This window comes from Chrysochloris asiatica, unplaced genomic scaffold, assembly GCF_000296735.1.
Source record: "Chrysochloris asiatica unplaced genomic scaffold, ChrAsi1.0 scaffold00188, whole genome shotgun sequence".
Taxonomy (NCBI): domain Eukaryota; kingdom Metazoa; phylum Chordata; class Mammalia; order Afrosoricida; family Chrysochloridae; genus Chrysochloris; species Chrysochloris asiatica.
The window spans coordinates 5,501,122-5,523,787 of NW_006408706.1; the positions used below are offsets into that span (position 1 = coordinate 5,501,122).

The window sequence follows — 22,666 nt, forward strand, 5'->3', positions numbered from 1 at the left end:
TACCAGTGGAGAAAGAGGAGGCTTTCTGTTCCCATAAAATTCTATGGCTTCAGAAACTCTACCTAGGAGTTGGAATCAACTCATTGTAGAGGGTATTTGATAAAACCAAGCCCCCTAATATAGAGTTGGTTCTGATAAGTAGTGACCCTGTAAAGGGTCTCAGAGGATATAAATCTTTAAGGGAGCCTCATCTTTCTCTCAGAGCATGGTGGAATACTAGTTGGCCTGCTAAACACAAAGTCAGCAGTTCAAATCTACCAGGTGCTCTGTGGAAGAAAGATGAAGTGTTCTGCTCCCGTGATGATTTATGTCCTTGGAAACCACATTCAGGGTCACTCTGAGTCTGAAATGACTCCAGAGCACATAACTACCATTGCCACGACCACCATCTTTCTACCATGCTAAGTGTATTGTAGTTAGCAGTTCAGTACTTTTCCTATAGCACCATCATGGCTCCTTTGGCATTTGATCAACACATAATAATGTTAAAAACATAGTAATGATGTAGACTCACGTACACACAAAAACCTATCTAACTTTAATTATCAATATAAAGTAATCATTCATTATATTTTTTAGTTAAGCAGTGGAGTAAAAAGAAGAGAAAGAAGTAGCTTGATTAAAGGTTTTAGGGATATCTTAAAAATTAAAAACAAAAAACATTTCATTCAAAACCATTTGATATAATTTGTGTAAAATTTTAAATAACTCCCATGTAATAAATCTTCAGTTGGCAATTCTGTAGTAGTTGATAAAATTGGGAAAATCAAGATATTCTTAAAGGTGAAATTTTTCTTGATTTACTATAATCTTCTCATAGCACAGAGACACTCTAAGCAACCTGTTGTAAGATTAAGATGTATTATGTAATTAAAACATATTTTGGTTGTCTTCATCATCAAACTCAATAAGAAAAAAATGCATACTGATTGAAGTAAACTAGGGAGAAGAAATAGCTTGCATTTGGAAAATTTTGCTCCCAGATGCTTGTATGTAGGTGATTAATACTGTATATAGAATTTAGAAAAAATGCAGAAAAGGAATTTTATTTCTAAAAATCTGGTGATGAGTTGAAGGACCTTGAGTTAAATTCATTTTACTTGAGATGAAAATTTTCTGGTTTCCCTTGTACCAGGATAAGTCAAAATTATTGCTACTAAATCATGGTAGTGATGGTGGTTGTCCGTCACTGTCTTATAGTGACCCTGTAGAGGGTTTCCAAGGCTGTAAGTCTTTATGGGAGCAGAAAGCCTCATCTTTCTATGCAAGATGGCTGGTTGATTTGAACTGCTGACCTTGCTGTTAGCAGCCCAGTTCCTAATCCACTATGCTACCAGGGCTTCTTATTAAATCATAGAAACCTTTATTAAATAAAAATGTTAAAGAATGTGAAGTTATTGATTCTTAGCATATCTTCCATCTAGGTGCTTCCATCTCTCTAACTCTTTTCTCAAGAATTCTATGCTCTTCGATTTACACTGCATCAAAAGAGTAGTTTTGGCTTCATCATGGGACACGAATTGTGTTCCCTTTAATTATTTAGTTAGTTAGTTTGGGGAACAAAAAGAAGTCTGAAAGGGCAAGATCAGAACTGTAAAATGGATTAAGGTACAGTACTTGCTACCCTTCAGCAATGAGCAGGTGCATTGTCATGATGGAAAACTATTCCTCATTGCAAATTGCTTACCAATGCAATTTTCCATTTTCTTAAAACTACTTCATGATGCGTCAACATGATCATCCTATGTCCTTTGAGAAAAATCTATCAAAATGAGCCCTTCGGAATCTGAGAAATCTGACCTCTCTATTTGAATTTAACTGGCCCAGCAAATCCCCTCAGAAGCTACTGTTTTGATTGGATTGGACCTTTTTAAATTTTTTAAGGCACTCTAGTCACACTAAAATTGCATTACTGAGAGAACTTGTCTGCATCCATCCATTGATTGCAGAGACATTTTCAAATATGTTCTGTTTTGAATAAACTCTTGCATATATGAATTTGAACCCTAGAAGGAATTCTTTTGACACCCTCATATAAACATCTCTTTTATACCACTTGGGGGAAAAAAATCTCTATTTCCAGAAAGAAAGAAAAAAGAGAACATAAGATGAAAGAAAATACAGCTATTGTGATTTTTATGTGCTTAATGGAATGCTGCAAAGCACACACATAAACAGTAGAACAAAACTGTGAATGCAAGTTTCATATTAAAAAAGGGACAACAAATGTAATAGTTTATAATTTAATGTTAATCCATGGCCACAAAAAGTTACATTTTCTTTAAAAAGATCATGAGTTCTAGATGCAGTGGAAAAACAAACCTGTTAATGAAGTATAAATGCAAAGTTGAATTCTTAAATAAAATATGTAAAAATTATGATGCACTTTTGAAACACCTAAAACTGGTTTGGTTTGCTTGTTTAAAATAACAATAATAAAAACAAAGAAACAGCAACAAAGAGTTTTGGTTTCTTATTGAATTATATCAAGGATAATTTCTCAAATTATAGGAAAAAGTGGTATTCTTTATGGTCTATAATAAAACCACTCTAAAGGAAGGGCAGGTTGATGGGAAATGATATCAAAGCCAGTTTGATATACTGTTTTGTTGAAATTTTATCTTCATTCATCACTGAAAAGATTATCAAAGCCTCAATAAATCTTCATTGACAAATGGGATAACAATCTAACCATCATGACAAAAATCTGAAGAGAGGAACCTGTATCTCTAAGACAGAAAAACCACCGCTGTTTTAGAAATTACATTTTGGATGGCATGACTGTGTAATGCTGTTTAGTTTAGAGAATTAGTGGTGTTTGAAGAGGCAAGATATAGCTGATATTTCTTCTTTTTAAAATAGGCATTAAAATCATAATCCTCTACAATAGTATATGTATATATATATATATACACACACATATACACATCGTTTCATATATATATATATATATGAAACAGCCATGCTTTAAAATGATTGACATATACTACAAAGAAGGCAAAAGTACCTCACTATACCTATAAACATCTTGGTATTCATTCAATATCTTTTCAATAAAGGTGTTTTATCTACTCTGGACAGTAAAAATATATATATATATATAAATACAACATCCTTATCAAGGTGGAAATTTGTAGATTAATAGAATAGTAATACTTTGGATCCATTTAAAGATTATGATATTTTGAAAAACATGCATTGATCTCAAAACTCTGTGACAGTTTTGTTGGAAATATAAAGTAAAGTTCACTGAGAATGGTATATATACCTTGTCAGATAAAATAGCAGTATTAGTGAAGATGGAACATTTCTAATAATGCCCTCCTAAAAGAGGAAAACAGGGGAAAAAACACCTAGGGTGAACAAATTTACTACTTTTTAAACTAGTCAATAAAATTTATAAAGAGAAACATCAAGAAAGGAAAATATCTGTGGGCTAAATTTTGAATGAATAATGAATGCCCAAAACTAAGAGCATGGGGTAATGAAATTTATTTTCAAGAGCAAAAGAAAAAAAAAAATTTTTTTTTAATTAGCAAAGGAAAAAATGTTAGCCCTTAGTTCAGATATTGGTTACCACTAACCTCATTTACAGTTACCTCAACCTCTATCTTTATCCTTGTTTTAATTTGTCATTTGTATGTAATGAGGCTTACCAGTCTTATATAGAGTTTGGGGACTTTCTGGTTAGAAGAAGAACTAGGCTGTGCTATGATCTCCAACTATAAACTGTATAATGCCACAAAACCCCACATTATTTCCCAAAAGGTCACACAGGGATTGCTAGTAACTGCCAATGCGTGCATATATAACAGTTTTCATTTTATGAAAAAGATAGAAGAAACTTTATTCACACAGTCCTCTGCAAACAATCACAAGTGCATTAAGGGATACAAGTTGTGGGGTTTATTTTTCTATTTAATAGCAAAAGTATGTATGTTGAGAGCTTTGGTCTTATCTCCAGTGCTATCTCACTTTCTGCAGCTCTTGTCTCAACCATGATGGCAGTGGTTGTCCCAGTCTATGCAGCAATTTGGACAATTCCACATTATGGTCTCGGTAGTAGTTCGAAAGAAAAGTTCTAGACTGAAAAGTAAAAACAGAAAAAAGAAAGCTTGGATGAAATCATTAGTTCTTCAAATGAGGTTTTACAATCTACATTTTCCAAGAAATTTTGGTTATTATAATGCAAATGCCTATAAAATACTTATGAGGGTAATTAAAAAAACATTGGTGAAAAAATCATACAAAATTTTATTAGATAAAAATATCAAGTATAAAGCTGTTATTTTCCTGATATATCTTCCATCTAGTTCCATGCATTTCTGGAGGTGGTGTTTCCACCTTCCTAACTCTTTCCTGAAGAATTCTGTGCTCTTTGACTTACACCACAGAGAAACATCAATTTTGGCATTCTCAAAGGGACTCAAATTATGGTCTTTTGAAATTTTTTTAACTTTTGGGAACAAAAACAAGTCTGAAATAGGGGGAAAGATCAGGGTTGTAGGTTGGATGGGATAAGGTTTCTCAACAGAATTCTTGTAGGACAACCCTTCCTACCCTCAAAGAATGAGCAGGTACACTGTCTTGCAGGAAGACACTTTCTCTATGCAACATTTCCTGACATTTTTCTCTGCAATGAAGATTTCTAGTTTTTAAAACTTCATCATAACTTCCATCATCATCCATATCCTTCAAGAAAATCTATCAAAAGTACCTCTTTGGAATCCCTAAAGTTGCCATAAACTTCTGGACTGTCTTGTTTGTCTTGACTTCATCACTGAAGTTTTCCAGACAGTCATAAAAATGTCTGATGCAAAATATTGCTTTATGCAGGACCCCATTGTCATAGACTTGTTACAAAGCTTCAATGATTTGGGAAGATGCCCACCTAGAGCCCTGACTCCAAAGTATCCTTTTTTTTTTTTTTGAAGGCACCATAATGAGGCCAAGAGCTCTGGTGTGGCACCATAGATAAGCATTCAACCTCAAAGTCAGTTTTAAAAGCAAGATCGGCGGTTCAAACTCACCAGCAACTCCTTGGAAACCCTATGCAGGGTCCCAATGTAGCAGAACTGACTCAACAACACTTAACAAAACAATGAGACTAAGACAAGTATATTACTTAAAGAACTAGTCTGCAGCTACTCACTGATCACAGAGACATGTGTAAACACATTTAGTTTGGAATATATTCATGCAAAAATAAACTGAACCCATGTTAGCAGTACTTTTTGACTTAGCCTCGTATTTATTGATATTTTCCCAAAGGTGTCACTCATTTTTACAGTAAAAGTATAGCTGTAAAATAAAAATTAAAAGCAACAACAATAAACAAAACAGTTGTTAAGTCAGTTCCAACTCACAGTGATTTCATGTGTGGCAGAGTAGAACTATGTTCAATAGGATTTTCTATGACTTTTTTTGGATGTAGATCATGAGGTCTTTCTGCAAAGGCACCTCTGGGTGACTTCAGACTACAGTCGTTTTGTTCACAGCAGAACAATTTGCACCACCCAGGAACTCCAAAATAAAATAATCCAGATGTATCCTAGACATTTTTTTTTTTTTTTACAATTATGGCAGAATTGATGAAGTCTACACAGTAAGAAATGTTGATGAAAGTGTATTATTGAAGAAGAATGTGGGAGATGCCTGGTGTGGAGCTAAAGCTCCTGAAGTGCTCCAGATAAAAATACATACAGGCTCTGTAAAATTGGCATATAAATTAAAACTAAAAAATATAAATAATAATCATAACAGTTGAAATTCATGATTAAAAATAATTTGCAACATTGCACAAAACATTTCTATCTTGATCAAGGTCAAAATAGACTTTTGAAAAATAATAAAATATTACAAGGTCCCTGAAGCTGATATATTTTGTTTTCACTTTAATTTTATGTCCATGTTTTCACTTTAATTTTATGTCCATCTTTTACTTAGGCTTCTGGAAAGCAGAAAATTTAGATTGTGTTTTCTTTTTGAGTGTCACTTAACTAATGACTCAAAATATTTTTGTGTCTTTTTAATAAAATAGAAGAAACAAAATACTTTCCCATTTTAGGTATAAATATCAATGGCCACATATCATTCTCTACCTGCTCAATTTTTTACTATCTCTCTTATACATTCTTCAATATTTTAAAACAAATGTGTGCCCCCCCCTTTTTTTTATGACACTGTCTTAGCAACTTCTGTGTATACTGTGGAAATTGATTTAGTACACAGCTGCATTTTGTCTTGTATCATTCAACAGTTACTTCATTACATTACTTCTCTTAAGACATATTGGAAGACACTTCAAATTCTGGATAAGATGTTTATTGAAGTGGTGGGAATATTACGTTGATTTTTTTGGTAGATTAAAGTCATTTTTGAAATCTTTGGAACTTATAGAGTTCAAAGGTGTTGTTTAAGGACCCTCTGGTATTTATATTTCCATAATATCACTTGAATTACTTCCACCCTCACTCTTCTCACCTTGACTTAGGGAGACATCCATTATATCCAGTAATCCAATTGCTAACTGATTTTCCAACCCTGTTGTTGTCATTGTTTTGTGTCATCAAGCTGATTCTGACTTATAGTGACTCAATTTAAAGTGAATTTAAACCCCATAGGGTTTCCTAGATGGCCACCATTACAGGAGCATATCACTATATCTTTTCTTCCAGGAAGTGTCTGGTGGTTATGAACCATCAACCTTTTGGTTAGTAGTTGAGCTCTTAACCATTATGCCACCTTTTCTGACACTTATTTATCATATTTCTATACTTATTGTGTTTCATCTCCTACTCTCACTAATATGGAAATAATTTTCTGCTATTTTTATAGTTTGATATACCCTGGTTTTATGTATCCTATTATAAACCAGTGTCCATAACTACTTTGTTCATCAGGGTTCACCATTGTTTCATCCTTGAATCCTTACTATTGCTTAGCCATGTATTGTATAAACATTTTATACAATATATGTTGGAAAAAAACACAAAAACAAAAACAAAAACAGAACGAAACTTGTGTATTTTATCTCCAATCATTTCATAAATAGTTTGAGTTATCTATGTACTATCATTACATTGGAGTCCTGGTGTGGTGCTGTGGGCTAATGCGTCAGACTGCAAAGTCATTTGAACTGCAAGGTTGGTGGTTCAAGTTCACCAGTTGCTCCTTGGAAACCCTACACAGGGTCGCTAGGGGTCAGAATTGACTCAACAGCACTTAATGACAACAATAATCATCACATTATTCAGTATGTTTGAATTAAATTCCAGAAGCAAGGATATATCTCTCAACTGTCTGTCTGTCTATCTATCTATCTATCTATCTATCTATCTATCTATCTATCTATCTATCTTTAATCTATTTATCTAGCTTTAAAGTAAATTAAACTATTTATAGCAAAAGAAAAAACAAGTTACAAAAATACATAATTAAGAAAAACATTACCTCTGGATCCATGGGAGGATATTTTCGTCCTTTGCTTTTTCCGAGGCATTTAGTCTTCCCTCCTTCCAATAGTTGACACCAAAAGCCCTTTTGGGGATCAAACCTATAATAGATCAAATGTACAATTATTAAAAATTGTATACAGATTTTTGAATGACAGAGCCTCTGTAATTGGGTAAATGACATTCTCTTTTATAGGTCTATTAATCTATTAATTAAGTTTAACAACTATTTCTTGGGCTGGTTTTAGAATAAGGAAATGATATGCTATTATATTGCTATTTTTTGCTAGGTGTCTTAGAGTGGGTTCTGAATCATAGCAACCCTATGCATGACAGATCAAAACACTGCCCTGCCTGTGTCATCCTCAAAATCATTGTTATATTTTAATCCTTTGCTGATGTCAATACATCTCATTGAGGGTCTTCCTCTTTTTCACTGACCCTCCATGATGCCCTTCTTCAGGGACTGGACCCTCCCGATAATATGTCTGGGGTATGAGAGACCAAGTCTCTCCATCCTGGCTTCTAAGGGACATTCTGTCATTACTTCTTCCAACATAGATTTGTTTGCTCTTTTGGCAGACCATGGTATTTTAAGTTTCATCTCCAACACTATAAATTAAATGCATCAACTCTTCAGTCTTCCTTATTCATTGTCCAACTTTCACTTGCATATGAAGCTATTGAAAATACCACTGCTTGGATAAGGCACACCTTAGTCCTCAAACTGATATCTTTGCTCTTGAAGAGTTTGAAGATGGCTCGTGCATCAAATTTGCTTAATGTAACACACCAGTTGATTTCTTTACTGCTGCTTCCAATGAACATTGATAGTAGATCCAAGCAAAATGAAGTCTATATATACTTGACTAATTCTACTATAATTAAAAAATATATATATATAGTTTTGATCTACTTTTATGTGTTTGGATTACTCATTTAAGTTCTATAAAATATCAGGTACCAATCATTATAAATAAAGGAGAGTTAGATTGTTTTATTTACTTTTAAATATGATTTATCTCCCAAAATATATCAATTTTGTTGTTATTGTTGTTGTTGAATGCTGTTGAGTCAGTTCTGACCTATAGTGACCCTGTATTGGGTTTCCAAGTAGGCTGGTGAGCTTGAACTTCCAACCTTGCAGTTCAAATGACTTTGCAGTACATAGCATTAATCCACTGCACTACACCAGGACTCAAAAAATAGATGTCTTAAAAAGCATTTGGTTGGTGTATATATATATATATTTTTTTTTTTGTTGTTGTTGTTGTTGTTGTTGTTGTTTTTCAAACCAAAGTTCTCACATACTCATTAACCAACCTCTTTAAATGCAGAAGCATAAAAATAAAGGAAGAAACCAGAAGTCTTGCAAAACATGTTCAATTGATCAAATCTTGGCAGAATTGAACTTGCTATGATAGAGTGCTAGGACCTGAGTATATCATGTGCTGTGCATGCATCACATGGGCAACTCCTTAGAGACCCAGCTTGGTTCTTCTCCAGTGCCTTCCTTTGGAGTTGTATCTGATTTTATTACCAGTTTTCATTCAAGTCCTTTGGGGAATCGGGCAAATCTGCTTTTGTTTCTTGGCCAGCAATCTCTTGATCCTGAAAGTCTTATGAGAAGACATAGTGAAGCCGGAACGTAGCAGCACTCACATGGTGCTGTAGAAAGGAAGAGCTGATGTATATTAATTTGTCTAGATAAAATTTAAGTGCACTTCTCTGTGAATATAAACATGAATTAAACTTTCATAAATTTGAAAGATCCTTGTGTAGCACAAATGGCTTGTGCTGGTCTGCTAACCTAAAGGTTGGCACTTCAAACCTACCCAGTGGCACTATGGAAAAAGAGAAACATTGATCTGCTTCCATAAAGATTGTTATTATTGTTGCTGTGTGCTCTTAAGTTGATTATGACTAATTAGCAACTTTATTAGGACAGAGTAGAATTGTCACATAAGGTTTCCTAGGCCACATGACCTAGCACATGAGTGTTTAACCATTGTACAACCAGAGATCTGTTTCTATAATGAATATTGCCTAGAAAATTGTATGGAGCATTTCTACTAATGTAACACATGAGCAGTGGGTTTAAATTTCAGAATAAGTAATAATTTTTACAGTTCAAAATGTTTACGCTTTTCGAGAAGGCAATTTAGAAGTGTAAAAATAGGTCTTATTATAAAGTTTTCAGACAATATGAATTCTACGTGGTATATAGCAATCTAAATATCTTTCTTTAGTGGAAGGCAGGTAATCCTACTGAATAATTCAGTCCTGCAATCTGATCAGCATGGACTGAGGTTAGTAGTTCAAGCCCACCAGTTGCTTCATGGAAGAAAGATGAGGCTTTCTGCTCCCACAAAGATTTACAGCCTCAGAAACCCTATACTGAGTCACTGTGAGTCAGAACTGATTCAATGAAACTTAAAACTGTTCTTAAAAAAAAATTCTAACATTGTTTTGTTCCAATAGCTGCACTGTTACAAAGGAAATGATGTGTGGCCTAATTATTTTGTTTAAACTCAAATAAAGAAAAGTTTTTGTTTACGGCTTAACAAGATAGGAAAAATGAAAGAATGAGCCAAATAAGATGGGAAATTTTAAATTTATTGCTATGGGACTTGCTGCATGCATAAAACATTGAAAAGGTTTGCATTTTTGTTGCTCAGCAGATGTTTTAGAAGGATGAAGCATAATTGACTGGGATGTAAAGTTAATTAGTTGCAGAATATTTTTTGCCCTGGGCCCATTCCTATAATACCAGTGCACCTGCAATTTTCTTCTGCACATATGTGAGCTCGTTTAGGGGGAGGGGGGTATTTTCTTCACAGTTCTCTGCCCAGCCTATTATGAGAGACCTGATCCTTGCAGTCCAGGTTATCCTAGTACATGTTATCAATTAAAATTAAATACATCACTAGTTAAATGGATAAAAGGAAGACAGTCATTTCCAACCTGGATTTTTCAATCTGCTCCTTGCCTATCAGAGTCCTTTCTCTAGGTTTCATTAATTTCCCAAGAGGAAAAACAGTTCCGCATGCTGTGCAAAATGAGAAGGGAAGTCGGCATAACAGTGCCCCTAAACAGCAGTTTCTGCCTCAGGATGAGAATATTTAACTGCATTAAGGTAAAATACAGCTCTGGCTACAAAGCCAAGATATTTATAGACACACTGAAAGTATCTTCTCTGTACTCAGTTAGTGCAGAGGTCTTAGGACTGACTGCCATCTCTCCCTGCTCTCTACAGCGGCAGAGCTTAATACAACGTGAGGAAGGAGAACCATCTAGAATACTGAAAGTCATTTATTTAGATAGGGTTGTCATAACCTTGAATCCACATTATCTTGCTGTCCTAGTTTTATATACCTTAAGCCAAACAAAGAACATTTATCCTCTCTAAGTTGTAGCAATTCATGCTTTTACGATTTTTATTTTAGTAGGCATGAAATTGTGAAATTAAGATGCAAAGCATTTCTCAAATAATGGTTAGACATATTTTAGGACATAAGTTGGTTGCCATTTAAGCTCTTTTATTACACTGACTATCACTGTAGTTATTAATTTTTGTGATGTGTGAGATATATTGAAAACCATATATTTCATACTTGTTTGTAATCTGCTTCAAAGTGTGACTTTCCAGGTTTATTGTCTGTAAGTCACTATTTGTAGTAAACATGATAAAATGATTACCTAAACTACTACATAAAAATAGAGGAAGATACGCTAACATCAAAAACTGTTACTGCAAAAGTATTTTCGTATTTGTTTGATATTATTTTATATCTTATACATTATACTGTACTATCTTATTTCTTATATGTCAACTTAATCATCAGGGACATTGTTTTGTTTTTATTTCCATGTGTAGCTAAAATCTTCATTAGGGTAGTTTTAGTGGATAAGGAACAATCAAATCTTATTACCATATTTTCTATCCTTCCATTACCTTCTCTAATTGTCTAATTACTGGTTATAATCTACTGTAAACTGGTAAATTACATAATGAGGCTTGTTTGAATTTTGTCTAAAATGTAATATGCTTTATAACAGACCTTGTGGGTGAGGCTTTTATATCTAAAACACTTGCCATTTAAAAAATGTGCTTTTACTGCATGAAGGCTTTGTTTTTGTTTTGTCTTTTTCTTGTTATTTCACTGATTCTTTGCCTTTTTTTTTTTTTTTCATATTTAATTATGCAGGTTATACTGGTTAGCTTTTATTTTTCTAAAAGACTGCAAAAATCTCTCCCATCCTTCATTCTCATGTGTAGAATGAATTTGCTACTCCTTCTCAGAAGATGGAGTCCTGGTGTGGTGCTGTGGGCTAATGTGTCAGACTGCAAAGTCGTTTGAACTGCAAGGTCGGTGGTTCAAGCTCACCAGCTACTCCTTGGAAACCCTACACAGGGTAGCTATGGGTTGGAATCAACTCGATGGCACTTCACAATAACAACAACAGTCTTAGAAGATGGAATCTAATTTTTCTGTCCTTGAATTTGGACAGGTTTTAGTTATTTGCTTATAACCAGGAGAATGACAAATAAATGATAGTTTTTGATATGCAGGGTTAATTCAGAGAAGATTATGACTCTTAGCACTCATACTCCCTAGACTTTGATGTTTCAGCTAATCCATATCAGAATCCAGCAACTGAGTACAGAGAAACCTACACCCAGTGGAAAGACACTGGCGAGACCTGACTCCACTGAGTTCAGAGTGTGAGCCATCAGTGCAAAGAGTCAGAAATGTTAGTCTAGAAGCTTCTAGCTTATTACTGGACCTGGTCATTTGAGTCATTCCCAGATATTAAAGTTTTCCCAGTTGTAGCCCTAGATATGGATGAGACCAGCCATTCCTACTATGTCCTTTCCAAATTCCCAACCCACAGAATTCATGGGCTTTTTTCAAATGACTGCTGTTATATGTCAGCCAGTTTAAATGTAGTTTGTCATCCATGCAACAATAATAACAGGAACATTATACATGATTGTATACATTTTACACTATATATGATTATATTTGGACTCACTGGGTCAGGCAAATGGCTAAGCACTCTTATCAGAGGAAAGGTTGATGATTTGAACCCATCAAATGGTACCTTGAATCAAGCCAGATGATGTGCTTCTGAAAACCCTGTGAAACAGAATTCTGTCCTCTACCGTGGGTTACCATGAGTTAGATTTGACTTGATATACCTAACAACAAAAGTAATGATTATATTTAGCTGTAAATAGTTTTATAAATACACAGCAGAACATGAGTATGTCCATTCCTTAAATCTTCCTTAAAGATTGCCCACTTCTACAGGATAACTATGGTCCTCTGCATTTTCAGTTGGTACTCAGGTAGAACAAACTAAATCATTCACTTCGGTAACCTCAATTCCTAAGACACTTTCTAAAATTAGTAAACCAAACACTCACTCACATCTAATAGGTTCTTACTCATAGCAATCTTATATAAGACTTCTGAGATTGTAAATCTTTACAGGAGCAGACAGCTTCATTTTATTCCCATGGAGCTACTGGCGGGAATGAAGTGCTGGCCTTTCAGTTAGTACAATGCCTAACCCGCTATCAACAGGGCTTTTTCAGAATTGAGTTTTGTTGTTGTTGTTGTTAGGTGCCATCAAATCAGTACTGATTCATAGTGACCTTATGCACAGCAGAACGAAACACTGCCCGATCCTGGGCCAACCTCACTACTGTTGCCACGCTTGAGTCCATCAATGCTGCCATTTGGCTAATCCATGTCATTGGGAGTCTTTCTCTTTTTTTCTGACCCTCCACCTTACCAAACATGATATCCTTCTCCACCACTCATCTGTCAGTTTGTCATTCTATGGTGATTTGTGAGTTGCTGTGATTCTGAAAGCTATGCCACTGGTATTTTAAATACCAGCAGGGTCATCCATGGTGGACAGGTTTCAGATGAGCTTCCAGACGAAGACAGATTAGGAAGAAGGAGTGACGAACTATTTCTGAATATTTAGTCACTGAAAACCTTATGAATAGCAGAAAAACAGTGAATTGAGTAGAAATGTAAAAAAAAAAAATGTACTTAATCAAACTTAAAATATGCAAAAACCCACAAAAGAGAAATTTGTGATAATATAAAATGCTTATAAGATAAAATTTTATGAGAGAACATATTCTGATATTCAAAATGGAGATTACATGAATAATGAGGATATTTCTTTGGTTTTGAGCAGCACAATGATGTATAAATTCATAGCTAATATTAACAATATTATATACACACCTACCAGGGATAATTTATGATGACAAATAATGGATATGAAATCATGCATGAGAATAGACTCACGTTAATGCTTCAGAGTAATTATAATGAGGTGTAACTCCCAGAAACTTCTGAACTTCATCCATCACAGTAGCTGGGTCAGATCTCAACTGCTGTCCATCAATAATTAGCAACTGTAAGGTCAAAAACAACCATTTCATGAAAAATAAAACCAAACTGAATATACTAAGCTGGCTCCACTGATCTGGTATGCTTTTTATAAATTTGGTCAATGCACATAAGAAGAAAATGTGAACTCCCTAGAATACACTTTAATATATACTATATTTTTGCCCTTTCAAATAAACTATTGAAACTGGCTATAGACATCATTTCTTACTCATTATTCAATCATATCCATTAACTTTATTATAAATCAGAAATAATTGTAGACATTCTCTTGATTTAGTATTTTGGTAGAAGCATTATTTCCCACTGTAGTGTAATCAATTAGTTAGTTGTATAACTTTTCAAATTTCCATGAGCTCAACCTTAAAAACAAGGGCTTAGAATTAGTAGACATCAGGATGAAAACCACACATGTGTTCTTGCAAACCCTAACTGAGAATTGCTTCTAATTTTTCTCTTGGCTGGACTGCAGAATGTAAAGTCTATGAATGTTTTCCTTAAAACTCTATAGCTTTTCCTTTCTTATAGCCCTAGATTTGCTACAGCACTTCTCATTTTGAGTCTAGTGCATTACTACCTTCTTTACTTATATGGACCATACAGGACTATTTTTTATTAGTTGAAGGTAGTTACCAGTGAATCACATGATGTTTCTTGTGTGAGGATTCATCACTTTGGGACCAGATATTTTCTAAAGAAGACCCTTAGAATGTGTTTTCAGACCTATCCAACAACATTTTAATAGAATTGTTGAGATTAAAATACGAAACTCCACATTTTTACCTTACTTATATTTTTCTCTGATTATAAATGACTATCTGTGGGAATTTTTAATCACACTTTCTCTTTATTAATGCAACAAAACCCTGATGTAATAGACAGAAGAAATTAATTGCAGGGATTTACCTGAGAAGTAGCAAAATAAGTTAGCCATCTTTCTATGTGGATTGCATACCATCCAGGTACCAGGCATCTCCTCTGCAAAGTTTTTAAGTCAGATGGGGCCCAGTGCCCTGTTGTAATAACTTCATAGAAATTAAACCTCAGGGCAGCTGGATCTTCATGTGATCGTTGGTGCTTTAACAAAAAAGTGAATTTTAAAGTTAGTCTTTTTTACAATTTTTGTAGGTAAGTGTGTGTGCACTAGATGTTTATTTATATGTGTGTGACCCTTTAATTTATTTTAAAAAATAAAGATAGTTACTTTATTTTGGAATGAAAACATTGTACTAGGTATACGTATTGAAATCTGGGCATTATCATATGGTTTCTTTTAAATTACTTTGAAGTACAAACCCCCAATGGTATGCTGACAAGTCCATGGTTTTCTTCATGCCTAAAATGCTTACTTACAACGCAAACACAGAGCACAGGATTTCCTTCAAGAGTCTGATTAAAAGTGAAAAGATGTCAAGAACCAGATAAATAAACCCTGATGAAGATATTTAGATGGGCAAGAGAGGCTTACATATTATTCTGATCATTGTTTTATTATCTTCATATGGCAAGTGTAATGGGTACAGAGAAAGTAGAGGTTTATTCCTAATATTTGTTGAGGCATCATATTAATGTTGATATTTTCCAACATTCTTTAATTTACTGTCCTCAGTGTTTCCTCCCTACAAATTTTCCAATGCTACTGTATTTCTGGAGTCCTGGTGTGACACTGTGGGTTAATGAGCTGGATTGCAAGGTCACTTTGAACCACAAGATCCGCAGTTCAAGCTGACCAGCTGCTTCTCAGAAACCCTATATAGGTTTGCTATCAGTTGGTACTGACTCGACAGCACTCAACAAAAACAACAACTGCATTTCTACATTTCAGTGCCAAATCCTTGTAGTACTTCACACTCAACATCCATGGGTCGAACATAGGAGTCCAACTCAGTAAGAGTTGAACTTAACACTTTTATAAGCATGCTTTTACTTCTTTCCAAAACAAAGAACAGCAAGGCATTACTACCTCAGAAGAAATTAAAAAAATTAGTGAGGAAGACCGCAGATTAATTGTAATAAAGTATTTGATAAGAATTCCTGCATGGCACAAATGATTAAGTGCTCATCAACTAGATGAAAAATTGGCCGTTCAAAATCACCCAAAGGTGCCTGAGAAGATAATTCTGATGATCTGCTTCCCAAGGGTCAAAGCCTCCAAATCCCTAAGGTATGAGTCTACCCTTATAGTCCTGGCTTTACCATGAGTTGGAATCCACTCAAAGGCAACTAACAACAATAGTTTAACTGATTCTAAGTATTTGTTACTTGTTGTGGTAACAAGATAAGCAATTAATTATGACTGAAGAATAAAGAAATCTTTACAAAAGTTGAAAGTTTTCAATGAAAATGTGAAGAGAATATTGATAATTAGAAAAAAAAAACCCACGGAACTTTGAAAACTAAGAAAACTTTACATGTAAGTTAAGTTGGGGTGAAGATGGATGAGTTTTGTAGGAAGAGATGAATTCGTCTAGTGATACATCTAAAAGGGAACATGAAGAAAATCTAGAATAAACCAGGATAGAAGTATACTGGGATCTGATACAAATATGTAATATCGGATGCCAAAACCAAACCTGTTCCTGCTAAAATGATCCCACTCATAGCAACCCTTAGGTCAGAGTAGAACTGCCTTTTAGTATCTCTGAGACTGTAAATCTTTATAGGAGAAGACATCCTCACTGTTCTCTGCAGAGCAGATAGTGGGCTTGGACTACCAACCTTGCAGTAAGCAGTCCAAGGCTTAACCACAGAGACACCAAATTTATTATATTAGCAGATTGGAGTTTAGAAAATAAATTAGACTAGAGGAAAAAAATAAAATAAAACTGACTGTCAGGTAAAGAAATTTAAGAAGTGATAAGTTATTACAGTATAATTTATGAGTGGGGATTGGTAGACTGATAAATGTTTTGAAGCTCTTTCATTATTGGTACATCTATTAGGCATTCTTATATACATTGAACTATTCTGAGTACATAGAGATTGCTTAACATACATAATTAGCATATTGTTGTTGTTGTTAAGTGCCTTCAAATCTGTTCTGACCCATAGCAACCCTGTATGGGGTTTGCCAGGAGTGGCCTGTGAGCTTGAACTGCCTACCTTGCAGTTCAAACTGACATTCCCGTCCAACACATTAACCACAGTGCCACACAAATGGGCATAAATTACATAATTTGAATAGCAATATAAGTATACTATGTGCATGCTAATACAGTAGTGTGAAAATTTCAACTTTAAGTAATGACAATATAGAACTGTACTTAATCTGCTCTCTATTGATTTAAACCAGTTTATCTTCAACTTTTCTTTATATTCTTGAAAATAAGAAGATTAGCATAAAAATATGACCAGGAAGTCACAAAGGGACATATTTTTTGTGTGTGAAAAATAGCATTTTAGCTGCTTTGTTAATCCCATTATAAAAATGGGGAATAGAAACTACAATAGCAGGTGACATTTGTAGAAGACACTGAATTACACCTGCTGACCTTTGAATTTATGGTGTTTACTGAATAGACGAGACTAGTTAAGTAATAGGTTGCACTATTGTGAAATGTGGACCAATTTTGGGTCCCTAGTCACAGCAACATGTCAATAAACAGTATTATCAGAAAAAAAAAATCACTTCAAACTTGTATATTCAAAATATTTACTTGGAGAAGTTGTTGTTGTTGTTAAGTGCCATCGAGTTGGGTCCGACCCATAGCGACCCTGTACAGGGTTTCCGAGGGTGTAAATCTTCACGGGAGTAGAAAGCCTCATCTTTCTCCCGCGGAGCGGCTGGTAGTTTCGAACCGCTGACCTTAAGGTTCGCAGCCCGATTCGTAACCACTACGCTACCAGAGCTCCTTACTTGGAGAAGTAGCCACAGAGAAATAGTATCCTCGTTGTTATTGTTGTTGTTAGGTGCCATTGAATCAGAACCGACTCATAGCGACCTTATGCACCAACTCATAGTGATCCTGGGCCAACCTCACTACTACTCAACTGTTGCCATGCTTGAGTCCATTGATGCTGCCACTTGACTAATCCATTTCATTGGGGGGTCTTCCTCTTTTTCTCTGATCCTCAACCTTACCAAACATGATATCCTTCACACTGACTGGTCTTTCCTGACAATATGTCCGAAGTATGAGAGACGAAGTTTGGCCATCTTGGCCTCCAAGGAGCACTCTGGCTGCACTTCTTCCAAAATGGATCTATTGGTTATTTTGGCAGCCCATGGCACTTTTAATATTCTCTTCCAACTCCATAACTCAAAAACATCAATTCTTCTACGGATAGTTGATCCAAGATGAATGAAGTCCTTGACAACTTCAAACTTTTCTCCATTGATAAGAATGTTGTGGAACTTCTGGTTTGGGCAGTGGCAGAGACAGCCAGGTAGGAAAGGCTCCGTGGGGGAGAGATTGAAAACCCAGAGAAGCTGCACTCACGGAACAACACCAGCGCTCTGGATCTACCACAAGATCCAGGATGTCATTTTCCCGCATGCACAAGTGAAAAAAATCATGATATAAAGGAAAATACTGTGAGTTAGGAGTCACTCTAGTTGGGACTCCCTCTATGGCCACCCCACCCAGGTGGAGGTCAGAGGGCGGGGCTACAGCCAGACCAGCACAGGGAACCCATGCTAAAAGCAGTGTAGTGACATTTGCAAAAGGAAGTGCAGGGTATTCTACACATTTTTTTTCTCCTCTTCCCTGCTGTGCTTCTTTGCCCAGCACAGACACCTTCAGGTGGGTGGGTGCACTCGCCCTCCCCTGCACCTCCCCGCAAAAAAAAAAGTCCAGTGCTGACCCCAGAGTTTCCCATGGTACAAAGAGAAAGAGCTTAGTGGCTGATTATGACATCAGTCTTGGGGTCACAGGTCTATCTAGCAAGAAAAAAAGATGGAATACACAGAAATCAAATTGACTACATCTGTGGAAAGAGATGGTGGAAAAACTCCATATCATCAGCCAAAACAAGGCCAGGGGCAGATTGCAGAACAAACCATCAGTTTCTCATATGCAAATTCAGACAGAAGCTGAAGAAAATGAAAACAAGTCCACTAAAGCCAAAAAATGTCCTTGAATATATCTCACCTGAATTTAGAGATCATCTGAAGAACATATTTGATATATTAAACACTACAGATGGAAGACCAGAAGAGTTGCTGAATGATATCAAGAACATCATACAGGAAGAAAGCAAAAAGTCACTAAGAAGACAAGAAAAGATAAAAATGGATGTCAGAAGAGGCACTGAAACTTGCTCCCCAGTGTAGAGATGCTTAAGCCAATGGAAGAAATGAGGAGGTACAAGAGCTGAACAGAAAACGTCAAAGATCAGCAAAAGAAGACAACATCAAATATTACAATGAAATGTGCACAGATCTGAAGTCAGAAAACCAAAAGGGAAGAATAAGCTCAGCATTTCTCAAGCTGGGAGATTTGAAGAAAAAATTCAAGCTTCTACTTTTGTTATTGAAGGATTCTCTGGGCAAATTATTGAATGATGCAGGAAGCATCAAAAGAAGATGGAAAGAATACACAACGTCACTCTACCAAAAGGAAATGGTTGATGTTCAACCATTTCAAGAGGTAATATATGATCAAGAGCCAATGATACTGAAGGAAGAAGTCCAAAGGTACATTGAAGGAACTGGCTAAGAACAAGGCACCAGGAATTGATTGAATAAAACTTGAAACTCTTTCAAGAAAGTCAGGTGGACAGGACACACTCACTCATCTCTGCCAAGAAATTTGGAAGACTGCTATCTGGCAAACTGATTTGAAGAGATCCGTATTTGTGCCCATTCCAAAGAGAGGTGACCTAATGGAATGCGGAAATCAATAGATAATATCTATAACATCCCATGCAAGTAAAGTTTTACTAATGGTAATTCAGAAGTGGGTGCAAGCATACATTGATAGAGAACTTCCAGAGGTTCAAGCCAGATTCAGAAGAAGCCGTGGAACAAGGGATAGCATTGCTGATGTCCGATGGATCTTGGCTGAAAGCAGAGAATATCAGAAAGATGTTTACCTGTGCTTTATTGACTACACAAATGCTTTCAATTGAGTGGATCATGACAAGCTATGGACAACATTGCAAAATATGAGTATTCCGGAAACACTTAATTGTGCTCATGAGGAATCTGTACCTGGTTGTTCAAACAGAACATGGGAAAACTAAATGGTTTAAAATTTAGAAAGATGTGCACCAGGATTATATTCTTTCACCATACTTATTCAACCTCTATGCTGAGAAAATAATCTAAGAAGCTGGGTTATATGAAAACAAAAAACAAAGACACAAGGATTGGAGGAAGACCGATTAAGACCCTGCAATATGCAGATGATGCAACCTTGCTTGCTGAAAGTGAAGAGGACTTGAAACATTTACTGATGAAGATCAGAGACAACAGCCTTTGGTATGGATTGCATCTTAATGTAAAGAAGACAAAAATCCTCACCCTGAACTAATAAACAACATGCTTATCAATGGCAAAGGATTGAAGTCATCAAGGACTTCATTCTTCTTGGATCAACCATCAACACTCATGGAAGCAACAGTCAAAAAAATTAAACGACGTATTGCATTAGGCATCTGCTGCACAAGACATTTTAAACGTGTTGAAGAGCAAAGCTGTCGCCTTTGAGGACTGGAGTGTGCCTGACCCAAATCATGGTATTTTCAATAACCTCACTCATATGCATTTGAAAGCTGGACAGTGAATAAGGAAGACTGTAGAAAATTTGATGCATTTAAGTTACAGTGTTGGAGGAGAATATTGAAAGCATCATGGGCTACCAAAAGAACCAACAGATCTGTGTTGGAAGAAGTGCATCCAGAGTGATCCTTGGAGGACAGGATGGCTAAACTTCATCTCTCATGTGTCAGACATATTGTCAGGAGGGACAAGTCAATTTAGAAGGATGTCATGTCTGGTAAGGTGATTGTTGTTGTTAGGTGCCATTTAGTCAATACTGACTCATGGTGACCCTATGTACAACAGAACGAATCACTGCCTGGTCCAGGGCCAACCTCACAATTGTTGCCACGTTTTAGCCCACTGATGATGCAACTTTGCCAATCCATCTTGCTGTGGATCTTCCTCTATTTCTCTGACCCTCCACCTTACCAAACATGATATTCTCCTCTAGCGACTGGTCCCTCCTGAGAATGTATGAAAGACAAAGTTTGGCCATGCTAGCTTCCAAGGAGCACTCTGTCTGTACTTCTTCCAACACAGATCTGTTGGTTCTTTTGGCAGCCCATGGCACTTTCAATATTCTTCTCCAACAGCATAACTCAAAAGCATCAATTCTTCTACAGTCTTCCTTATTCACTGTCCAGCTTTCACATGCATATGAGGTTGTTGAAAATACCATGGCTAGGGTGCGGTGCAAGTTCTCAAGCTGACATCTTTGCTCTTCAACCCTTTTAAAAGGTCTTGTGCAGCAGATTTGCCTAATGCAATACATCATTTGATTTTTGACTGCTGTTTCCATGAGCCTTGATAGTTGATCCAAGAAGAATGAAGTCCTTGACAACTTCAATCTTTTCTCCATTGATAAGAATGTTGTTTATTGGTCCAGTGGTAAGGATTTTTGTTTTCTTTACATTGAGACGCAATCTATATTGAAGGTTGTGCTCTTTGATCTTCATCAGTGAATATTCTAAGTCCTCTTCACTTTCAGCAAGCAAGATTGTATCATCTGCCTATTGCAGGTTGTTAATGAATGAGTCTTTCTTCAATCCTGATGCCACTATTTTCTTCACTTAATCCAGCTTCTCAGATTATTTTCTCAGCATACAGGTTGAATAAATATGGTGAAAGAATATAACCCTGTTGCACACCTTTCTGAATTTTAAACCATTCAGTGTTCCCATGATCTGTTTGGACAATTGCCTTTTGGTCCATGTACAGATTCCTCATGAGCACAATTAACTGTTCAGTAAGGGTCAGAGAAAAAGAGGAAGATCCCCAGTGAGATAGATTGGCAAAGTGGCAACATCAATGGGATCAAGCGTGGCAACAATTGTGAGGTTGGCCCAGGACCAGGCAGTGTTTTGTTCTGTTGTGCATAGGGTCACTATGAGTCGGTACCTACTTGATGGCACCTAACAATAACAACATAAATATTTGTGCACTCTTTTGAGTATTTATTTTTCATTTACTCAAGAAATTATAAGACAAAGTACTGTTTATAAATCTCTTAATAACTATCGGCATCCTGATTTAAAAAAAAAAAGTATGCCCAAACATGTCTTCCTGCTGAAGTGTTTGAGTACCCTTATGCATTTTCCAGATGATGGAAAAAAACTTTTACAGTTATTATCAAAATGATATTCCAAAAGAGCATTTTATTTTCATTCATGCCTTATCATTCCAATTTATCATTTAAATTACTGTCCAATTGAAATGAATCATCAATCCATGTCTTTTTTTTCATGTTGTTCCTTTTTCTACTGAGTTATTAGCATTATTTATTTCAGCAATTTGTAAGAACTCTTTATATACTAAAAACACAGGTCTATTTCCTATGTACTAGTTAAAGACATTTTCCTTAAATGTTTACTTTTAATGTACTTATTTATGATATTGAGTCCTGGTATAGTGCAGGAGTCCTTGGTGTGGTGCTGTGAGTTAATGTGCCAGACTGCAAAGCCATTTGAACTACAAGCTAGGTGGTTCAAGCTCACCAGTCGCTCCTTGGAAACCCTATGCAGGGTCGCTATGGGTCGGGACCGAATCGACGGCACTTCACAACAAACAACATA

General features: G+C 35.8%; 1 protein-coding gene across 1 annotated transcript in view; it reads right to left on the minus strand.

Moving 5' to 3' along the window:
- Positions 1-3,926: 3,926 nt before the first annotated feature.
- The window catches only part of NDST4 (N-deacetylase/N-sulfotransferase (heparan glucosaminyl) 4), a 600,446-nt gene continuing 581,706 nt past the window's right edge, over positions 3,927-22,666 (minus strand). The window contains exons 11-14 of the mRNA XM_006872252.1: positions 14,798-14,968; positions 13,787-13,896; positions 7,453-7,555; positions 3,927-4,086 (exon numbers count right to left, since the gene is read on the minus strand). Of these exons, the coding sequence (XP_006872314.1) occupies positions 3,967-4,086; positions 7,453-7,555; positions 13,787-13,896; positions 14,798-14,968 (504 nt within the window). The 3' untranslated portion in view covers positions 3,927-3,966. The remainder of the gene's footprint in view (positions 4,087-7,452; positions 7,556-13,786; positions 13,897-14,797; positions 14,969-22,666) is intronic.